Raw genomic sequence first — 24,163 nt, forward strand, 5'->3', positions numbered from 1 at the left:
TGCAGTGACGTGCTGTACAGTATGTAAGGTAACACACAGTAAGCTGCAGTGACGTGCTGTACTGTATGTAAGGTAACACACAGTAAGCTGCAGTGACGTGCTGTACAGTATGTAAGGTAACACACAGTAAGCTGCAGTGACGTGCTGTACAGTATGTAAGGTAACACACAGTAAGCTGCAGTGACGTGCTGTACAGTATGTAAGGTAATACACAGTAAGCTGCAGTGACGTGCTGTACAGCATGTAAGACGTGCTGTACAGTATGTAAGGTAATACACAGTAAGCTGCAGTGACGTGCTGTACAGTATGTAAGGTAACACACAGTAAGCTGCAGTGACGTGCTGTACAGTATGTAAGGTAACACACAGTAAGCTGCAGTGACGTGCTGTACAGTATGTAAGGTAACACACAGTAAGCTGCAGTGACGTGCTGTACAGTATGTAAGGTAATACACAGTAAGCTGCAGTGACGTGCTGTACAGTATGTAAGGTAACACACAGTAACCTGCAGTGACGTGCTGTACAGTATGTAAGGTAATACACAGTAAGCTGCAGTGACGTGCTGTACAGTATGTAAGGTAATACACAGTAAGCTGCAGTGACGTGCTGTACAGTATGTAAGGTAACACACAGTAACCTGCAGTGACGTGCTGTACAGTATGTAAGGTAATACACACTAAGCTGCAGTGACGTGCTGTACAGTATGTAAGGTAATACACACTAAGCTGCAGTGACGTGCTGTACAGTATGTAAGGTAATACACACTAAGCTGCAGTGACGTGCTGTACAGTATGTAAGGTAACACACAGTAAGCTGCAGTGACGTGCTGTACAGTATGTAAGGTAACACACAGTAAGCTGCAGTGACGTGCTGTACAGTATGTAAGGTAATACACAGTAAGCTGCAGTGACGTGCTGTACAGCATGTAAGACGTGCTGTACAGTATGTAAGGTAATACACAGTAAACTGCAGTGACGTGCTGTACAGCATGTAAGACGTGCTGTACAGTATGTAAGGTAATACACAGTAAGCTGCAGTGACGTGCTGTACAGTATGTAAGGTAACACACAGTAAGCTGCAGTGACGTGCTGTACAGTATGTAAGGTAACACACAGTAAGCTGCAGTGACGTGCTGTACAGTATGTAAGGTAACACACAGTAACCTGCAGTGACGTGCTGTACAGTATGTAAGGTAATACACACTAAGCTGCAGTGACGTGCTGTACAGTATGTAAGGTAATACACACTAAGCTGCAGTGACGTGCTGTACAGTATGTAAGGTAATACACAGTAAGCTGCAGTGACGTGCTGTACAGTATGTAAGGTAATACACAGTAAGCTGCAGTGACGTGCTGTACAGTATGTAAGGTAACACACAGTAAGCTGCAGTGACGTGCTGTACAGTATGTAAGGTAATACACAGTAAGCTGCAGTGACGTGCTGTACAGTATGTAAGGTAATACACAGTAAGCTGCAGTGACGTGCTGTACAGTATGTAAGGTAATACACACTAAGCTGCAGTGACGTGCTGTACAGTATGTAAGGTAATACACACTAAGCTGCAGTGACGTGCTGTACAGTATGTAAGGTAATACACAGTAAGCTGCAGTGACATGCTGTACAGTATATCAGTTACTAGACAGCAGCAGTTCAGTCACAGCTCAGAGTTAGGGCTGCACCCAGCAAAGGGCCGCCCATACTGAGCAACTGCATTACAACTAGGTTTCCACGACTGTTGCTGTAAATGGAGAAGGGAGGGCTGCCTGATTCCCACCCAGCTTAGAAGGAAGGGTAACATGGCCTCGGAGAACAGCACTCCAGTCACCCAGCAGATAGGCAGGGACATGGAGTGCAGCAGCGCCGATCTGTGCACCTCTCTGTACCACCCGGACCTGGAGCTAGCTGCAAGCTGCCTGCTGAAGGACAGGAGTGGCAGGAGTTTCCAATTTGGGGACTTATACAGAGACAATAAGGCGATCATAATATTTGTGAGGGTAAGTGTGTGCCCTGGCCTGACAGGTACAATCCCCAGCCCTCTATACAAGTCAGGATGGCAGTAGTCTGGACCTGTGCTCTCTATAAATGTCCCAAGCAACTTCTTGAAAAAGTTTTTTCTAAGTGTAGCCAACTATATATACATGACTCATATAGAGAAAAACAATTGTTAGTGTTATGTCTAGTTATATACTTATCGGTATTTCCCTCGTTTCTTATGGATTTAGTTTAGTTTTATGGACAAAACGTCTGTTTGGTAAGAGAGCAATGTATGTGCATTGTGACTAATGAGTGTTGCTATGATACTGAAAAGTGTATGTAACTGTTTTCTACAGAATTTCCTCTGCTACACTTGTAAAGAATATGTGGAAGATTTGGCTAAGATTCCAAAAAGTTTTCTGCAGGTATGATTAGTTAGCTATCTAAATAAATGATTCTGATTCATATTTTTTCCTTTGTGCATCTTAGTATGTTCACAACATAATATTATGGGGTCTTTCCCTGTAAAGATATTTGCATTGTACTGCTGGCTGGTGCCACACAGATGTTAAATGCAATTTATCATTCTCCAAACTCGACTGGCATTATACTCTAAGAACCGTATTCAATTTAAGCGGACCAGCGATACTTTTCCGCCTCCCGAACTTTTCGCCTACATCGTGTGTTTTGCAAGCGGAAAAGTATCGCGTGCCTGCCCACGTATCCCCGTATTCAATTTGAAAGTACGCGAAAACGGGACTTGGCGAAACTTAAACAAGCAGAAAGTCCTGTCAGATTTGGGGAAATCAGCCTGATACCCTCCAAAAGATGCTCTGACATGGGGGTTAGCTATGGTTACCCCTGATTTGGATTGCTGAAGGTATTTGGTGTTTTTAAACGGGCTCAATAGCTGCTAAATAGCATTTTGTATAAGTGATGAAGAATAGTATTCAGGAGGAGTTTTTTGCACAAAATAACTTCTCCCAGCAAATTTGGGGTACTTGAAAATGGGGGTCAGCATATTTTAAAGTTGCTAAAGTTAAGTTTAAAAAATCGTGAAAAATCCACCTTCTGCAAGCCCCTGCAACATTTTTTTTTTCACTCCCAAAATGAAAGTGATTTTTGGGGTGTTCTTAAGTGGTTTTTTAAATAAATTTGACGCAGTTTACCTTTGGGGGACTGTCTGAAGGCTGCACGGGGGTTCCCGCAACATTGCACCCCAAAATCCCAATTCTGCACTTTTGTCTGCCTGCTATTCATAGGCAAAACTTTTCCGCCTATTACATTCCATTGACTTTCTGCCTAGGCGGAAAGGCTTTCAAATTGAATACGGCTATACTTTTCTGCCTGGCGAAATTACATCATCAGCGAAACTTTTTCGCTTATGCCGGCTTTTCGCCTCAAATTGAATACGGGCCTAAACTGGAGGCTCCAAAACTCTGCAGTTACAGTCCAGGTTTTAAGGATATCCTTAAAATCTGGACTGTAATGACAGACTTTGGGCATCTCTGCTCTAAACAAATGTATTAGAAATAAGTTTGCGGCTCTTACTTTATTCCATCTCCTCCAGCCAGTGCTGGAGCAGGGCTCCAGGAAGTAGAGCATTGCCCGGAGCATCCTTAGGACACACCAAGCAGGTCTACATGCAAAGGGTGCATGCAAAGGGTGCCTGAGCAGTTTTGCAGCGGCGCTACTGGCTGCAGGATGCCATTCAAATCAACTAGCAAGGTAATGCAAGTGCCATGGGGCAGCGATGGTACCACCCCTCAGGGCCATGTGCCCTGAGCGATGACATTGCTCATCCACCCCTATTTACGGCCCATCCTGCAGCACAATCTTAAGCATAAATGACACAGCAATAAACAAGCATCACATACCCGGTGTTACTGGGTACAACGATTCCACAGCATGACCGTTCACTCCAAACACATGTAGACATACAGCGCACTCAAATCTGGGAAAGTAGGATACTCCTAAACGTGCAGCACATCTTCTCATGGCATGAACCCTCTTCTACATGGAGCGCTGCCCCACTGTATACACTTTCTTCTAGAACTGACTGGTTAATATGCAGGGGTTGTCTATCTGACATGCTGGTAACTTTCTACAGACATTTAACCCTTACACCACTGGACGCTGTACACATATGATTATGTACATAGAGGCTCTCACGTAGATTTCCTTACAGCAATGTGGCCTCACCCTTCCTAATTAGGGATTGCTAAAAGGAACATTCCCAGGGATTCTCTTTTCTCCTATAAAGAAGCTGGTACATGGATCTTCCTCCATCATCCTCTACCTCCAGCCATACTGTCTAACAGGAATACCTTACACATAACACTGAAACATTCACCCTCTTAACATGAGTGTCTCCGCTCTTTTCTCATTACAGGATGTCTCTCTGTCGCTCTCCTACTTAAATTATGCTATTCCCCCCTTTACATGGCACTCCCTCCAAGGATTCCTATAGGGCTCTTGACCACACTCTCTCCCCTACTCCAAATTTAGATGCACTGCCACCCAGGCACTGGCGAGAATTTGCTGTAAATGGGTTAACTTTTAGGTCTGTCTGGCATCTGCCCAGGTCTGCCCCCTGACTGTTGGGGAGCGCAGGACTCTCTCATCCACCCGGCACCCATTTGTTGATATCCCACACTTGCAGTAAACCCAAGTCTATATTGGCCCCACATGCGACCCTCTGCAGCAATGGCTGGGGCATTTGCACCCTGATGCTCAGTCATGCATCACTGTATTATTATTAACACTAGGCAATATATTTACTAATGGTCGAGTTTATAACATTTTTATTCGATCAACATCAATGTTGTGTTTAAATCAAAAATTGTCTGTTAGTAAATGTGCGATTTAACCCCAGAAACACAACATTGATCAAAATTGATTAAAATCGACCTTTAGTAAATATACGTTTAGGCCCGCACTTCTCTATCCACTTGTCATCAGGAGGCACAGCATGAGTTTGGCAGATGATGGTTTATGTACATGAGTGTGAAGCAGCGTACACACTTGGCGATTAGGAAAGACAGTACGATTACAACATCGTAATTGTAAAGTCGTTCCTGTTCCCCTGCAGTGCCTACACTGAATGATATGTCGTTCAGTGTAGGCTCCCTCCCTCATACCTGAACATGGCCAATCTGTCATTATCGGCAGATTGACCTGCATGTTCAGGCGATGATAGATGTCGGAAACGACCAGTGGAACACGCATCGCTGGTCGTTTCCGACATTATAGTGCACGATTTATGCACAATTAATGAGCGAAGATTACGACATCGTAATCGTTCAATCGCTCATTAATATTGCCAAGTGTGTACGCTGCTTCAGAAAAACGCGATTGCAGGGTAGGGTGGATCTTGCAGAATGCCAGACAGGGATCAAACAATCCCTCTCCGGGGATGCTCCCCATAAAGACAGGATGGCTAACGCCATATGAAGATGGAGTTACCTAAGGTTATTGGAGCTTGAAAATTGCCTCAGGCACCTATTAAGAATAATGGGACTATGGTTCCAGCAAACTGTCATTAAAAAGACCCCAATATGTATATTCCTGATCTATGAATGATCATGTATGTTGAATATTTGTTTTTGTAGGATAGGTATATGATAACCTGACTATTATTTTAATTTATTATATTATATTAATTTCTAATAATTAATCCTTCCTAAGCATAATTGTTTTTTCATTAATTTCTAACATGTTTCTGATATTTCAGAAAGCAGATGTCAGACTTATTGTCATTGGACAGTCATCGTTTCTACACATACAAGTAAGGTTTCTCTTGTTTTGTTTGTCAATAAAAGCATCTACATGTACTGGCCCTGATTCAGAGCTAGGAGCAATTCCAAAAAGGAGCAATTTGCACCTTGGTAAAACCGTGTTGCACTGCAAGTGACGCAGATTTAAAATGTGCAGAGAGAATTATAGGTGGGAAGTGGCATGTCCAAGCTTATTTATACATTTCAGTTAAAAACAAAGCTGCCCAGTACATGTTTGCTACATACACTATGTAGACAAAAGTGACTGACATCAAATAGATCAATGACATTTTATTGACGTCAGAACGTTGTAGGTCCACAACGTGCAGTGATTACTGCAGACACCCTTCTTGGCAACTGCCTACAAGTCCCTGGACAACAGCAGGCGGTATGTTTTGCCGTTCCGCCTTCAGTACAGTGACCAACTGTGACACTGAAGAAGGTTGAGTCGGCCTAGAACACACCCGTCGTTTAAATTCGTCCCAGAGGTTCTCAATCGGGTTAAGATCTGGACTCTGAACTGGCCAGTCCATCCGTGTTACCAAATATTCTGTATACCAGTCCAGCGTCGCCCTTGAAACTTTGCATGTGGCATTGTCGTCCTGATAAAAACATTTATTGTTTCCGTAGAACTGCCACAATGTAGGGAGCACAGAGTTATCCAGAACATATCTGTACTTCTCGTTTTATACCTTCACGAACACGTGTCTGCTGCAGGAGCACACCATTTCGCTTGCATGGGGGTGTCCAATCACTTTTGTCTATATAGTATATAAAAGCAAGTGGTGTTTTCCCAGCATGCAAAAATTAAATGCATTTGCACCCCTTACATTCAACATGGTTTGCTTCATTTTTGATTGCTTCTAACTCTGAACCATGGGCCTGAATCAGCACGGATCGCATGGCTTCTTTTGCACGCACCTGCTAGCTGCGAAAATAGGCTAATGAATGCAATCACACGGCAACCGCAGCACTATACCAAGCTGCCCACCACTATATAAAGCCACCCACTTCCCATGACATGCATCCGCATGTCAGCGAAAAACATCGGTAACACCGAGTAACATCGGAACCATTAGCACAGTTGTGGTTGACCTGAACCTACCTCACAAACTGCTAAACTTCCTGTCACCATCTAGACCTCTGCCAGCATATTTAATCGCAGGGGCTTCACTATGCACACCCCTGCGTTCAAACACTTGTATATAAAATTGTCAGATTATTGTATATCGCACTGCACAGATGGCAATATTTCAAAATGTACTTTGCTGAAAATGCATCTAAGCATTAAGAAATATAACATTAAGTTATCCAAGATAGTTTACAAACAGTTTTCTAATCCCAACATTTCTAATTTTATGGAAAACTTAAAAAACATTTTACCCCCTCCTCATTAATTTGAAGCCGTTCGGCAGTTGTAGAACTACAAGTTGCTGCATGCCCTGCCAACCTCTGGATCCCTGCTTTTGAGTATAGTTTCTGTCATTTAAACAGTATATACCGTTTCAAACAATTATGAGAAAGTAAGAAAGCTGCAGCCTGCGTTGTGTCCCTGCTCCTTCTATCACTATGGATATTGTAGCTGGTATTTAGTGTGGCACAATGAACTCTGTTGGTATCAGTACATTTTGACCCTTGATGACTACAACTTCATGAGTTGGCAGGTCACAAACCAGAACGTCATGTCAGACAGGAGAGAATTATATGGAAGTCACATTACTGCTTGACCACATACTAGTATGTACACAAATCAAACATTCCTACAACTACATTGTGTTTTCTACTTCAGGGTCCATAGGGTATCCACAGGATACCTTGGGGTATAGGTGTGACGTCAGTCGCAGGGCACCAAAGAGTTAAGCTTTCAGCCTCCCAGGATGCACTGGGTCCCCCTCCTATACCCCGCCCCCGAGCCAAGGCACCCCAGTTTAGTTTGGTGCCCGGCCGGAGTCGGGTGCACCTGTTGGAGTGGGGGCTAGAAGAGCCCCTGAAGCTTTTTCTTCATGCAGCTGTGGCTGCACATCTGGATGAACAGCATGGACAGTCAGTCCTGACGTCCATGCTGTCTTCCCTACACCCCGCCGGTACTGATCCGGGGATGCTGGTGGGCATCTGGGGTCACAGCTAGCGGTGACCCCAGATGTTCCGGACCATGGCCGGATTCAAGGGGGACAGAGGTAAGCAGCGGGGTCCCGCGGTGGGTCCCCGCTGATCACATGGTCCTAAGTCTCCAGGCAGGGGGCTCCCTGGGGACTGGCTGCAGCGTGGAGCCAGGCGACCAACCTGCGCTTCCACTACCCCCTGGGACAGCGGACCGCAGCAGAGCGGTAGCGCTGCGGCGTCCCAGGGGTTAAATGCATGCCAGGGGAGCGCGCCTTCCCTGTCTCACAGCCGGCGCCTCCCCCGCTGCACACAGCCCTCTCTGCACTGTGCTGACTGGCCCTGTGTCAGCGCTCCTCCCCCAGGCCAGCCTCCTCTCTGCTCCTCGGCGGCCATCTTCTCCAACGCATGGTGAACGCTGCTGGTAGCACTGGACGGAAGCATCGTGGTCTGGGTCCCCCCGCATACCTCTCCTCCACTGTGGTCAGATCTGTGTATGCAGCGCTGTGTCCTACCAGGCCCTGTGTCTGTGTAGTTGAGTGATCAGCGCTGTTAGTGCAGGAATTGATTTTCTTTGCATTGTATGTGACTGTGCTAACGCTGCCTGTAACTTTTCTTCTCTAAACTGTCAGCTTTATTACTGTCCCTGTTCTTTCTGCTAAGCCCTTGCGGTGCGGTGCTGCAGGGTGGTCTCTCGCCTATTTAATATATAATTGGTGAGAGGGGTCACATACGTGGTGCCATCATGTCTGAAAGTGATTTTCCCCTCCGGCTACAGTGTACCACGTGTAAAGTACCGTTAGCGGAGGGGGAGGGTAGCGCGGAGGGCCTTTTCCGGCAGTGTTTGTCCATGGCGCGGCCGCTTACGGTTACAGCACCGGTACAGGAGCCGCCCTGGGCTTGTTTCGCTCAGGCGCTAACAGCTTTAGCGGGCCAGTTAGCTCCGCAGCCCGCGTTTACTCCGATGGGTTTGTCCAAGCAGTCTGTGGTGTCGTCACCCATGCAGGGTTTCCCATGACAATTGGTGGTACCCCACAGTCTCCCTATTTCCCCGCTCCCGGTTTCTCAGGAGCCAGCGTGGGTTAACTCCCTGACGAGTTCTGTACAGCACTTGTCGGATGTATTGCAAGGGGAGTCTGTGATGCGGCCTCATAAACGGCCGGTGGCGTCTCTGTCCGCTTCTTATGAGGATGACGAAGGGACGTCTGATGATGGGGAGATTCTGGATCCTTACGATCAGGAACCTCTCCATACTAAGGACGCTGATGCTAAGTCCAAAGTATATATTCCTGGACTTATTCGGGCGGTCCGCACAGCCTTGGTGATTGAGGACGAAGTTCCCCCAGCGGCTAAGTCTAAATATGCCTTTTTCAAAGATGTGAAGGGCGATGCCACAGTCTTTCCTCTTTCGGGTCAGTTGGTGGACCATTTAGAGGAGGCGTGGAAACAGCCTGGCAAAAGATACCAGCCGCAGAGACGCCTGGCGGTGGCTTATCCGTTCGCGGATAATTATTTTGCTAAGTGGGAATCCCCTCCACAGGTGGATTCTCACGTGACCCGTCTTGTCCGTAGTGCCACATTGCCGATGCCATCCATGTCCTCCCTTAAGGATGCTACGGACCGCAAGGTGGAAATCTGCCTGAAGTCCGCTTATTCCCTTGCGGGGGGGGCAGCACGGCCGGCTATGGCCATTTGCTGGGTTGCCAGAGCGATGGAGCGCTGGGCGGATTCATTAGAGGCTAGGGCCCAGGGCAGGCCCAAACCACAGTCATTTCCTCGTCAGGCTGGCCCTAGGAAATCGGTCAAGCCCCGGAAGCAGGCATGGAGTACCAGACGTCCGGCCCCCAAGCCAGATGACAAGCCTGCGGCCTGACGGTCCGGGCCTCCCTTTGGGGGATCCCAGGGTGGGAGAAGCCTGCTGCAGTTCGCCCAGTGTTGGTCAGTCACTACGACAGACACTTGGGTTCTGGAGGTGGTCTCCCACGGGTACGCCCTCTCCTTCCGGCACAGACCCCCGGCTCGATTCTTCACCACGGGTCTACCATCAGACCGGAACAAGGCTACGGAGCTGCGGAAGGTATTGCACACTATGCTCCAGGCTGGAGTTATAGTGCCTGTTCCATTCTCCCAGAGGGGCCAGGGTTTCTATTCAAATCTTTTTTTGGTACAGAAACCCAATGGGTCGTATCGTCCGATTCTCAACCTCAAAGCACTCAACAAGTCTTTGCGGGTACCGAAGTTTCGGATGGAGACCCTACGGTCCATCATTCTGGCGCTGGAACCGGGGGACTACATGGTGTCATTGGACATACAGGACGCTTACCTGCATGTCCCTATTCTTTTGCGCCATCAACAGTTCCTCAGGTTTGCAATCCGCAGCGACCACTTCCAGTTTCGGGCGTTACCTTTTGGCCTGGCGACAGCACCACGTGTCTTCACCAAGGTGATGGCAGTCATGGCGGCTTCTCTGCGGCTGCAGGGAGTCCGCATGTTGCCGTACTTGGACGACCTGTTATTGGTGGCGGGATCTCCAGAGCTCCTGTTACGCCACTTAGACCTGACCATTGCCCTGCTACAATGGCACGGCTGGCTAATCAACTGGCAGAAGTCCACTCTAATCCCGTCTCGGAGGATTCTGCATCTTGGAGCCTTATTGGACTCGGGACAGCAAAAGATCTTCGTGACGGAGGAAAAGATCTCTGCTTTGCAGTCAATGGTGCGCAGTTGTCTGCACAGCCGCCAGGTGTCTTTACACTCGGCGATGAGGTTACTGGGCTCCATGGTGTCGGTGTTCGACATGGTGGAATATGCCCAGTTTCACTCCAGACCTCTGCAGCACCTGATCCTGTCAAAGTGGAACGGGCTGCCTCAGTCTCTGAAGTCCCAGACGATTGTGTTCACCCCGGAGGTTCGACCTGTCCCTTGCTTGGTGGTTACAGACGACCCACCTCAGCGAGGGACGTCCGTTCTGGATTCCAAATTGGGTCCTGTTGACTACGGATGCCAGTCTTCGGGGCTGGGGAGCAGTTTCGGGTCCAGGGCAGGTGGACTCCGACAGAAGCGGAGCTTCCAATCAATATCTTGGAACTCCGTGCGGTCTTCAATGCTCTCCAGCAGGCACATCAGTTTCTCCAGGGTCACCCGGTACAGGTCCAGTCGGACAACGCTACCACCGTGGCCTACATAAACAGGCAAGGAGGAACCCGAAGCCGGGCGGCTCTCGTAGAGGTGTCTCGGATCCTGGTTTGGGCGGAGCGCAATCTTCCGGCCATATCAGCGGTCTTCATCCCTGGAGTGCTCAATTGGGAGGCGGACTTTCTAAGTCGCCAGGACGTTCATCCGGGGGAATGGTTCCTGCACCAGGACGTTTTTCAACTACTGGTGGACAGATGGGGTCTTCCAGAGATCGACCTCATGGCGTCCCGGCACAACAACAAGTTGCCGGTGTACGGGTCTCGCACAAGAGACGAAGGGGCGTCTCTGGTGGATGCTCTGTCCGTCCGGTGGACGTTCCGGTTCGCATATCTGTTCCCTCCGGTCTCCCTTCTTCCACGGGTAATCCGGAAATTCAAACAGGAAGGAGGGACGCTCCTGTTGGTAGCTCCCGCGTGGCCCAGACGGCACTGGTTCTCAGACCTTCAGGGTCTGTCCGTGGACAGTCCTCTGTGGTTGCCGCTACGACCGGACCTCTTGTCTCAGGGTCCTTGTCGTCACCCGGACCTGACTCGGCTGTCTTTGACGGCGTGGCTGTTGAGACGGCCATGCTGAGGTCCCGGGGGTTTTCCAGCTCTGTGATGCGTACCATGTTGCGAGCTCGGAAACCGTCTTCCGCGAGGATATACCATCGCGTGTGGCATACGTTCTTCCAGTGGTGTCGACCGAGAGGTTATGCACCGCGGGAGTTTCGTCTGTCTCGGATTCTCGCCTTCCTGCAAGCGGGACTAGATCATGGGCTTCGCCTTGCTTCTTTGAAGGTACAGGTTTCGGCGCTGTCTGTCTGGTTTCACCGTAGGATTGCTACAATCCCGGATGTGCGCACCTTTATGCAAGGTGTTGTCCGCATTCAGCCGCCCTTTGTTCCACCTGTGGCGCCTTGGGATTTGGCTGTGGTCCTGAGGGCTCTCCAAGGACCGCCGTTTGAACCACTGGGCTCAGTGGATCTTAAATGGCTAACAGCTAAGACTGTTTTCCTTCTGGCTATTGCTTCGGCCAGACGTGTTTCTGAGTTAGGGGCTCTTTCTTGTAGACCCCCTTTCTTGGTTTTTCATGGGAACAGGGCAGTGCTCCGCACTCGGCCCGAGTTTCTTCCCAAAGTTGTTTCCCAGTTTCATGTTAACGAGGAAATCGTTGTTCCGGCCTTTAACTCACCGGGTCTTTCCGTGGGTGAGGCCTCTTTGGATGTTGTGCGGGCCTTAAGGACTTATGTTGACCGCACTTCTTCGTTTAGGAAGTCGGACGCTTTGTTTGTCCTCTATGGCTTCCGTAAAAAGGGTTGGCCTGCTTCAAAGCAAACTTTGGCAGCCTGGATCCGTATGGCTATTTCTGAAGCTTATCTTCATGAAGGCCTGCCGGTTCCTCCTTCTCTGAAGGCTCATTCCACTAGGTCTGTGGGTCCTTCGTGGGCAGCTCGACGTGGTGCCTCTGCAGTCCAGATCTGCAAGGCTGCTACGTGGTCCTCTGTCCATACCTTTGTGAGGTATTACAGGTTTGACACCTTCGCCTCTCAGGATGCTTCCTTCGGGCGGCGGATTCTCCTTTCAGCACAGGAGCGTCCCCACCCTTAAAGGATACTGCTTTGGGACATCCCCAAGGTATCCTGTGGATACCCTATGGACCCTGAAGTAGAAAATATGAGATATGGTAAGAACTTACCCTTGTTATCTCTATTTCTACGAAGTCCATAGGGTTCCACAGGACTCCCGCCCTGTCGCACCTGTGCTGCAGATGGGCTTTGCTCTGGTCACCGGTTTTCCGTCTCCCTCTGGTGAGAATGTGATTCTTGTATGTGTCCAGATCTTTGTTCTCTCTCTTCCTTCTCCTCCTCCGGCCTATGGCTTGGTAACTAACTGAGGTGCCTTGGCTCGGGGGCGGGGTATAGGAGGGGGACCCAGTGCATCCTGGGAGGCTGAAAGCTTAACTCTTTGGTGCCCTGCGACTGACGTCACACCTATACCCCAAGGTATCCTGTGGAACCCTATGGACTTCGTAGAAATAGAGATAACAAGGGTAAGTTCTTACCATATCTCATATTTTCTTCTCTGTTCTCCAGCAATTTTGCTCATTAACAGGATATCCTCATGAAATATATGTTGATACTCACCGAGATATCTATAACAAGTTGGGGATGAAAAAAGGGGAAACCTCTACCTCATCAGGTATCGATTTATTTGTTTAAGACACCTAATGCAATGTTTAACCACATGGAACTGATCAAGTGCTTAGCTGTAAGCTCTCATTATGGGCCTGATTCAGCAAGGAACGCACGGATGCAGATGCACACACCCGGCCGCTGCGAGAAAATGCTAATGATTGCATACGGAAGGCAATCGCAGCACAAAGATGCAGACGCCCAGCACTACATAATGCCGCCCCCTTTACCCTCCGCTAACGTCCGTACTGATACGCAAGGCTGAGAAAACATCGGGAACATCGAGTAACATCGGATCCGCACACAGACTAAAGGTAGACCTGACCGTGCCGCAGGAGTTGTGAGACTTCCTGCACGCAGAGGGACTCTACGCTGCGTCCGGCATCTCAGTGGCTGTAGTAGTGTCACTGTGTGTGCACTGGAACTCTGGGCCTGATTCAGAGCCGGACGCTATTTGCGCTCGCTCGTTCAGAAAAAGGGGCCGGCTATTTAAATTGAGCGCTCGCTCTTTGCGGTCTGTTGACGCCTCTATGTCTGAGCGAGCGAACGAAACATGCGCTCGCTATTTTGTAGAGACGCCCCCTGGCTGCTTGCATCCTACGTCATCTCCGCTATTTATTTGATTAATCGAGTACATCGAAAGGCGTCTGAACTACTCGCAGTGCTTGTGGTTGGATTTTCCTACCACAATCATGCGAACAGTTCAGGCTAAGAAACAACCAAGTGACGTGGTCGATGACTCTGCTTTGTTAATTATGCACACCGTTAAAACGCCCGTTTTGACCGTTAGGCACGCCTGCGTTCGGATCTCCACTCCCCGTTTTCAAGCACGTTCCCCTGTTACCACCCACAAACGCCTCATCCTGTCACTCAAATGAGCAGGCACTCGCTATTTTGCGAGCGCTTGATTTTCGACCGCAATGACTGGTTGGCGCATGCGCATTATGACCCATACGCATGCGCAGATGTGCGAACATCGCTCGGAGCGAACGAGCGGCCGCTTACGAGCGGCTCTGAATCAGGCCCTCTGTTACAGTATTACTCACAAAAAGGCTCTCTCTGTCTCTCTCTCTCTCCGCAGCTTCAAGCCCGGCACTCCTAGTAAATATATAATCTTCCTGCTGCGGTGCTCTCCTGGAGTGTGCAAACACCCAGTATATGCATAGGAGAAAGGATGCTCTCTGCTGCCTTGTAATGAAAATCAATTAAAGTCCTTTATTGTCAACAGCGTTTCGGGGTATATACCCCCGTCTTCAGGGACAGACCTTTACATACAACATTAAAACCACAATGTTTACATACCCCTCCCCTGAACACTAATTATCACCCCTGGGGCTCACCTGTCAGACGCCGCCCGGTGAAGTGTGGACAAAGGAGGGGCAGTTGTGGTTCAAGACATGAAAGAATATTGCAAAGAAAGTCTTAGTCAGCTACAGGATGTGTCTACCTATGAGAGGTTACAGGGCGACTCAACTGATAAGTTCAAACAAGAACTTGATACGATCTTGATTCAAGCGGTTCAGGAGGGAGAGATCTCTACTGAATTACAACAGGCTTTGATGGTTAAATTCCCTGTGGTACTCCTGTTTTATAGTGTTCCAAAGGTGCACAAAAGTATGAATGATCCATCTATCATATCGGCCAGGGGATCATTATACCAACCTATATCTGTGTGCCTAGCTCCCCTATTAAATCCATGTGTTCAGAATATCCCTTCATATGTGAAGGACTCCACCTCATTGCTGAAATTACATGATTTGGGACAATTGCAAGGTCATATCATCTTATGTAGTGCGGATGGCTCCAGCCTCTACACCTGTATCCCACATGATGCAGGTGTGAAAACTGTTAGATTATTGATATCTGATAATCCATTTTATGAAGGTCCATCTCTAGAGTTCTTTGTCAGGTTGCTCAAGCTGGTACTTCAGGTGCACTACACGATGAAAGAATGATTGAACGATAACGACATCGTTATCGTTCAACCGTTCATTATACTGTGCCGTGGATAATGTGCCCACACTGAATGACATGTTGTTCAGTTCAGGCACCTTCCCTCATACCCAAACATGCACAACCTGACGATATCGTCAGGGGATGACAGATGCCAACAACGTCCAGCGGGAGCGCGCATCGCTGGTCGTTGCTGGCATATTCACTGCACGATTGATGAACGATTGAACTATAACAACATCATTATCGTTCAATCATCCATTTATATCGTGTAGTGGATATGCGCCATTACCCATAATTATTTTGTATATGATGGACGGTACTATCTGCAAGTGTTCGGGTGTGCGATGGGGTCCTCTGTGGCCCCATCGTATGCCAATGCGTTTATGTACATGGTGGAACTTGGCATGTTTTACAATGAGGGCACTTGAAGAAGTGAGATTAGGATGTACCTCCGCTATATTGATGATTTGTTGATATTCTGGAATGGTAAGGCGGAAGCCCTGAATGAAATGTTAGATAAACACAACAAATCAAAAATTGTAGTCAAATTAACTTACAAGATTAGTGCTACTAATATGGAATATCTTGATGTTCGTATCACTCTTGATCAGGGTAATATTGCAACTTCCCTATTCTCAAAAAAGACTGATAGGATACTTTGTTAAGACATGAGAGCTTTCATCCCCTTCCGTTACGCAAGGGGTTACCGTATTCCCAATTCATGAGAGTAACACATATAACCTCTGATCCTAGTCAGGTAGAACAGGCATTGGATACCAGGGGCCGTATTCAATTAGAGGCGAAAAGTCAGAATCCGCAGAAAAGTATCGCGGATGACGTCATTTCGCCAGGCGGAAAGTTTCCGCCGTACTCAATTCCAAAGACTTTTTGCGTACATGTAAAGTCAATGCAATGTAATCAGAGGAAAAGTTTTGCCTATGAATAGCAGTCGGAAAAAAGTGCAGAATTGCGGTTTTAGGGTGCAAACCTCGGGTAACCCCCCTGCACCCTTGGGGCAGTCCCCCAAAGATAAACTGTGTCAAAAAAAATTAAAAAAGACTTTAGAACACCCAAAAAAAGTACTTTCATTTTAGGGGTGAAAAAGTGCAAAGTTGGGGGACAAACTTAAAAACTAGCAAAATAGACCAAGGTGGTTTTTTATTGCAGGTGCATGCGGCAGGTGGATTTTTAACGTAATTTAAAACTTCACTTTAGCAACTTAAACATATGTTAGTACCCATTTTCAAGTACCCCAAATTTGCTGGGAGTAGTTATTTTCACATAAAAATACTGCTTAATGCTATTCTTCACCACTTGTGTTAATGCGCTAATTGGCACTAAGCACCCCAAATACCTTCATTAGGGCTAATCGGGGGTTAGTATAGTGATCCCCAATGTTAGTGCATCTTTTGGGGGGTGTCAGACAGAGTTCCCCATTTTTGACAGGACTTTTCGCCTCTTTTAGTTTCGCCGACTGCCGCTTTTGCATCCTTTCTAATTGAATACGGCGAATAGTGGGAGCGCGCCCGATACTTTTCCGCATGAAAATTCCGGCATGCGAAAAAGTATCGCGGGTGAGAAACTAATTGAATACGGCCCTATGCTGGAAAAGTTTGTGGAGAGAGGTTACAAAAGACATGAGCTTGAATAAATAAAAATGAAAATATTGAACATTTCCCATGAAGCTGCTTTACAGGGCAATAATCAGAAGTCACAAAAGCTTTCCTCCCAGTGCATTCCTTGGGTTAACAGATATAATTCTAATAGTATTAACATTACGAAGAAGGCAAAACAGTGGTGGCCCATAGTATCTACGGATAGTGATTTACCCTCTTTGGCCCAGACAAGGTTATTACCCAGTTATACTAGATATCGCAGCATACGTGATTATGTTGTTAAGCTAGATATCACTGAATTGGATAAAACGCAGCCATCCCATTTCTAGAGTAGAAAAATTGGTTGTTATCGCTGTTTGGGGTGTGTAACATGCAGATCTTTATCTATAGGTAACACATTTTGCTATCCCCATACGGGTAAAAAATATAAACTCAACTATGCCGTCACTTGCACAACTACACATGTGGTCTACATGTTGACGTGTCCATGTGGACTGGCATATGTAGGCAAAACCCAACGTCAATTCAAAGAACGTATGGCCTTGCATAGGAGTGCCATACGTCAAGCTGTAACCTCAGGATATAGTGACCAACCGGTCGCTAGACATTGAGTTACTGCTAAACATGGAGTAGCAACTATTCGCTCCATTATTATAGACCATGAACCTGAGTTGAGGGGAGGTAAATGTGGTAAAATCCTTCCCCAAAAGGAGAGTAGATGGATTCATACATTATACACACTCGCACCCAAGGGGTTGAATGAAACATTGGGGCTGCAATGTTTTTTATAATAAGCTTGATATGATCGGCATTAGGTCCTGCTACATTGTTGTTTTGTATATGGTATTGTGGTAGATTGAGTGTGGTGTACAGAGCTTTACGCCGTAGCATACTACCATATAATATAATAGCATATTGCTAGTCTGTTCTATATTTGCTAATAATTATTAATTAACATTTAGTTCTTCATGAGGTTATATGCTATACCTACGTAATGATGTGACTGTTTGCGTACATTGCTGATGTTACAGTTTTTAATGTGGGATTATCTATTAGTTTATCCACTGGGGCTCAGATATTATGTAATTTAATTCACAGCCCTAGTTGATATGTATTGTTAGCACTGTTGCCTAGATACCATTTGAGGCCGGTGTATCGTAATCAAGTGGAGTCGAACAATGCCTGATGACGTCTCGCTCACTGCGCAGCCGGGCTGCAGCATGGAGACTGGACTTCACCGGGCGGCGTCCGACAGGTGAGCCCCAGGGGGGATAATTAGTGTTCAGGGGAAGGTTATATACACATTGAGGTTTTAAGGTTGTATGTAACTGTCTGTCCCTGAAGACGGGGGGATATACCCCGAAACGCTGATGACTATAAAGGACTTTTATTGATTTCCATTACAAGTCTGCAGAGTACTTCCTTTCTCCTATGCATAATATATATATATATATATATATATATATATATATATATATAAAATAAAGTCCCCGGTTTAAGGTTCGGTCTGTTCATTCGGGTTAATCTCTTGAACCAGGGTGCTGAAACAGCGAGCATTTGAAACTGAGACTTGGAATGAAGCAAGTCACAGAAAAAACTGTTGTGCTGTGTGTATGACTGACTGATTGCTGCTGCAAGGCCGAGGGCTACACTCTGACTGGCTCTCTGATATCTCTGATTGGCCCTCACTGTCTCAATGTGCCCTGTTACTTAGCAGCAGCCTAGAGATGGGAGGGAGCCAGGGAATCAGCAGGCAGAGACGGCCCTAGCCAATTTGGTGCCCTAGGCAAAATTTTGAGTGGTGCCGCTAGCAGATAATCCCACCACCAATCTAAGGCCCCCATTTATCAATGAAGCATAACCCATTTAGCGATCGTTAAAGGAATTATGTCTTCTTTTCTGGATTTACAAACAGCGGTAATCAAAGGTTACCGCTATTTGTCAAGCATTGCTTTTGCTATCTTTTAGATGGCGAGTGTAATGCGGTCCCCATTGCCTGCAATGAGACCCAGTGGTGCCTTTATGGCTTTGACGAAGCCTTTCGGGCACTGCCGGGTCCCCGTGTTATGCACCTGCGCAGACGGACCATTGCGCATGCGCATAACACCAGAGCCCTGATGCTGGCAGCATTAGCCAGCCAGCAGCCCAGCGGAGGAGGACTTCAGGGGACCTCGCTGGAGGGGTAAGTATTAGTAAATACTAGTACATTTTTAGTTTGTTTCACAGGGATACTAAACGAAAAATTGCGTTGGTGTTTACCATCATTGATAAATGGGGGCCTAAGTGTTTATATGTGGACGCCAAAAATATCACAGTGGCATATATATACAGTCAGGTGCATAAATATTGGGACATTGAAAGAATTTTCATATTTTGGCCTCTATTCTACACCACAATGGCTTTGAAATGAAACAAACAAAATGTGCTTTAACTGCAGACTTTCAGATTTAATTTGAGGTTAATTACATCCAAATCAGGTGAACGGTGTAGGAATTACAACGGTTTCTATATGTGCCTCCCACTTTTTAAGGAGCCAAAAGTAATGGGACAAACTAAACAATGCTAAATCTAACTTTCACTTTTTAATACTTTGTTGCAAATCCTTTGCAGGCAATTACAGCCTGAAGTCTGGAACGCATAGACATCACCAGATGCTGGGTTTCATCCCTGGTGATGCTCTGCCAGGCCTCTACTGCAAATGTCTTCAGTTCCTGCTTGTTCTTGGGGCATTTTCCCTTCAGTTTTGTCTTCATCAAGTGAAATGCATGCTCAATCGGATTCAGGTCAGGGGATTGACTTGGCCATTACATAACATTCCAGTTTTTAGCCTTAAACAACTCTCTGGTTGCTTTTGCAGTATGCTTCAGGTCATTGTCCATCTGCACTGTGAAGCGCCATCCAATGAGTTCTGAAGCATTTGACTGAATATGAGGATATAATATTGCCCGAAAAACTTCAGAATTCATTCTGCTGCTTTTGTCAGCAGTCACATCATCAATAAATACAAGGGAACCAGTTCCATTGGCAGCCATACAAGCCCACGCAATGACACTACCACCACCATGCTTCACTGATGAGGTGGTATGTTTTGGATCATGAGTAGTTCCTTTCCTTCTCCATACTCTTCTCTTCCCATCACTCTGGTACAAGTTGATCTTTGTCTCATCTGTCTATAGGATGTTGTTCTAGAACTGTAATGGCTTTTTTCGATGTTGTTTGGCAAACTCTAATCTGGTCTTCCTGTTTTTGTGGCTCACCAATGGTTTACATCTTGTGGTGAACCCTCTATATTCACTCTTGTGAAGTCTTCTCTTGATTGTTGATTTTGACACATATACACCTACCTCCTGGAGAGTGTTCTTGATTTCGCCAACTGTTGTGAAGGGGTTTTTCTTCACCAGGGAAATAATTCTTCTGTCATCCACCACAGTTGTTTTCCGTGGTCTTCCGGGTCTTTTGGTGTTGCTGAGCTCTCTGGTGCGTTCTTTCTTTTTAAGTATGTTCCAAACAGTTGATTTGGCCACACCTAATGTTTTTGCTATCTCTCTGATGCCCTCTCGCTGCCATCTTGTCTCCTACTGTTGCAAATAGCCAGAATGAGCTTCTGTGCAGAAGCTCATTCTGACCTGGCTCATAGGCAGTCAGTGCATCACCAGACCGGCTGACTGCTGTACTGCCCGATCGGAGCTGAGCTGAGCTCCGATCGCGGCAGCAACAGGAGGGGAGGGGGAGACAGCGGCGCGAAGGGGGGCAGCATCGCAGAGGGGGCAAGGGCAGTGTCAGAGCCCTGGAATGCCCCAATGCATTCCAGGCCACCCCCAGGCATTTGCTTAGAATGCCCATGCCTATGGCCGGCTCTGTCAGCAGGGTCACATCTGAGGCAGACAGAGAATGGGAGAAAGCCTCCAACGAAGCCATGAAGATGCCCTGATGCAGACACAGTAGCCAGGAATGAGTCAGGGAAGGCATAGCTAACAGGAATTAAAAAAAAATAAACAATCATCAGAACACCATCAAATGTGATCCATGCAATGGTGGCAAACATCGGACCACCACCATCAAATGGTAAAAGCACTACAATCCCAAATCTCGGATGGTGCTCCCGGATGCCCCGAAAAGTAGGTAAGTCTCCCGGAGGTTGCCCACGGCTGTCTGGTACCACCCACTTCCCTGAGTTGGAGTGGGCGTTGCAGGCGGCCAAAAATGAAATTCACACAAAATCGCATCATCTAGGCTCCCGCCCCATGTTCAAAATGCTGGTAATTGCGGCATTTTATAGTGGATGGGTGGGACCTCTATGACACAATTGGGCCACCACGCCCCCTCTCCACCCACTTCTGCTGCACCAAGCCTCCCACCTTGCCAAAGGGGACAGACCAAAAGTCTGCTAGCATGCAAGGAATTTAATTCACCCGGAGCCAGCCCTAGGCATAGGCATAATAAGCAAATGCCTAGGGGGACTGGAATGCCTAGGGGCATTCAAAGGCTCTGCCGCAGTTCCCCCCTCCCCCTACCCTGCTGCTGCAGCTCCGATCAGGCAGCGCAGTGGCCAGTTGAGCCGCCCAGGTCAGAATGAGCTTCTGTACAGAAGCTCATTCTGGCTACAGGAGGAAACAAGATGGCCGCGGGACGGCATACTGTGCATGCCCAACCGTGTCCACTCCTCGGCTCCACTGACACGGCTCCGCCTCCGCCTCCCTGTTAGCCACCCAGCTGCTTCCATCAGACCAGGTGCACGGTGGCAGTGTGGACCGCACATAAGTGCAGTCCGCACTACACTGCCAGGAACAAACACACAGCCGCTGGCGCCGGCAGCTGTGTGTTTGTTTTAGCAGCCAATGAGAGTCAGACAGACTCTCATCAGCTGCTGCGCCCACTGCCGAAGCCGGGCTTCCGGCTCCCGCAGTGGCTGATGGGAGAGACGTCATGACGTCTCTTCCATCATGCAGAGCGGGCCGGCGCTGGAGGACGCTGGACAGAGGAGTGGACGGAGGAGCGGGGAATAAGGTAAGTGGAATCTTTTGTTATTTTTCCGTGTGTGTGTCTGTCGGGTACTGCTGGAAGGAGGGACAACTACTACTAGGGGCACTGCTGGAGGGGGGGACTACTAGGGGCACTGCTGGAGGGGGGACTACTACTACTAGGAGTACTGCTGGAGGGGGGGAATACTAGGGGCACTGCTAGAGGGGGAACTACTACTAGGGGCATTGTTAGGGGGGGACTACTACTAGGGGCACTGCTGGGGGGGACTACTACTATGGGCACTGCTGGGGGGACTACTACTAGGGGCACTGCTGGGGGGCACTACTACTAGGGGCACTGCTGGGGGGGACTGCTTGGGGGGCTACTCCTGGGGGGGACTGCTGGGGGGCTACTACTGGGGGTGCTGTTGGGGGGACTACTACTAGGGGCACTGACTACTACTAGGGGCACTGCTGGGGGGGAACTATATACAGTCAAGGGCATAAATATTGGGACATTGACAGAATTTTCATATTTTGGCCTCTATTCACCACCACAATGGCTTTGAAATGAAACAAACAAGATGTGCTTTAACTGCAGACTTTCAGATTTAATTTGAGGGTAATTACATCCAAATCAGGTGAACGGTGTAGGAATTACAACTGTTTCTATATGTGCCTCCCACTTTTTAAGGAGCCAAAAGTAATGGGACAAACTAAACAATCCTAAATCTAACTTTCACTTTTTAATACTTTGTTGCAAATCCTTTGCAGGCAATTACAGCCTGAAGTCTGGAACGCATAGACATCACCAGACGCTGGGTTTCATCCCTGGTGATGCTCTGCCAGGCCTCTACTGCAAATGTCTTCAGTTCCTGCTTGTTCTTGGGGCATTTTCCCATCAGTTTTGTCTTCATCAAGTGAAATGCATGCTCAATCGGATTCAGGTCAGGGGATTGACTTGGCCATTGCATAACATTCCACTTTTTAGCCTTAAAAAACTCTTTGGTTGCTTTTGCAGTATGCTTCGGCTCATTGTCCATCTGCACTGTGAAGCGCCGTCCAATGAATTCTGAAGCATTTGACTGAATATGAGCATATAATATTGCCCGAAACACTTCAGAATTCATTCTGCTGCTTTTGTCAGCAGTCACATCATCAATAAATACAAGGGAACCAGTTCCATTGGCAGCCATACATGCCCACGCCATGACACTACCACCACCATACTTCACTGATGAGGTGGTATGTTTTGGATCATGAGCAGTTCCTTTCCTTCTCTTCTCTTCCCATCACTCTGGTACAAGTTGATCTTTGTCTCATCTGTCCATAGGATGTTGTTCCAGAACTGTAATGGCTTTTTTCGATGTTGTTTGGCAAACTCTAATCTGGTTTTCCTATTTTTGTGGCTCACCAATGGTTTGCATCTTGTGGTGAACCCTCTATATTCACTCTTGTGAAGTCTTCTCTTGATTGTTGACTTTGACACATATACACCTACCTTCTGGAGAGTGTTCTTGATTTGGCCAACTGTTGTGAAGGGGTTTTTCTTCACCAGGGAAATAATTATTTTGTCATCCACCACAGTTGTTTTCCGTGGTCTTCCGGGTCTTTTGGTGTTGCTGAGCTCTCCGGTGCGTTCTTTCTTTTTAAGAATGTTAAAAACAGTTGATTTGGCCACACCTAATGTTTTTGCTATCTCTCTGATGGGTTTGTTTTGATTTTTCAGCTTAATGATGGCTTGCTTCACTGATAGTGACAGCTCTTTGGATCTCATATTGAGAGTCGAAAGCAACTGATTCCAAATGCAAATGTCACACCTAGAATCAACTACAGACCTTTTACCTGCTTAATTGATAATGAAATAACGAGGGAATAGCCCACACCTGTCCATGAAATAGCTTTTCAGTTGATAGTCCCATTACTTTTGGCCCCTTAAAAAGTGGGAGGCACATATTGAAACTGTTGTAATTCCTACACCGTTCACCCGATTTGGATGTAATTACCCTCAAATTAAATCTGAAAGTCTGCAGTTAAAGCACATCTTGTTTGTTTCATTTCAAAACCATTATGGTGGTGAATAGAGGCCACAATCTGAAAATTCTGTCAATGTCCCAATATTTATGGACCTGACTGTGTATGTGTATATATATATATATATATATATATATACATACACATATGTATGTATATACATATATACACACGCACACATACTGTATATACATACACACACATACAGTATATATATAATATGCGTGTGTATATACAATACATATATATGTGTATATATATACATATATGTGTGTGTGTGTGTATGTATATATGTGTGTGTGTGTGTGTGTGTGTGTGTGTGTGTGTATATATATATATATATACATACACATATGTATGTATATACATATATACACAC

The 24,163-nt window shown here is 47.0% G+C and overlaps 1 protein-coding gene across 3 annotated transcripts in view; it reads left to right on the forward strand.

The window, feature by feature from the left end:
* Positions 1-1,734: 1,734 nt before the first annotated feature.
* The window catches only part of PRXL2C (peroxiredoxin like 2C), a 29,543-nt gene continuing 7,114 nt past the window's right edge, over positions 1,735-24,163 (forward strand). For all 3 annotated transcript variants that reach the window (XM_088470274.1, XM_088470275.1, XM_088470276.1), the window contains exons 1-4: positions 1,735-1,993; positions 2,330-2,398; positions 5,707-5,760; positions 13,119-13,224. In XM_088470274.1, the coding sequence (XP_088326400.1) occupies positions 1,796-1,993; positions 2,330-2,398; positions 5,707-5,760; positions 13,119-13,224 (427 nt within the window). In that variant the 5' untranslated portion in view covers positions 1,735-1,795. The remainder of the gene's footprint in view (positions 1,994-2,329; positions 2,399-5,706; positions 5,761-13,118; positions 13,225-24,163) is intronic.

This window comes from Taudactylus pleione, unplaced genomic scaffold (genome assembly GCF_031769625.1).
Source record: "Taudactylus pleione unplaced genomic scaffold, aTauple2 ptg000095l, whole genome shotgun sequence".
Classification (NCBI taxonomy): domain Eukaryota; kingdom Metazoa; phylum Chordata; class Amphibia; order Anura; family Myobatrachidae; genus Taudactylus; species Taudactylus pleione.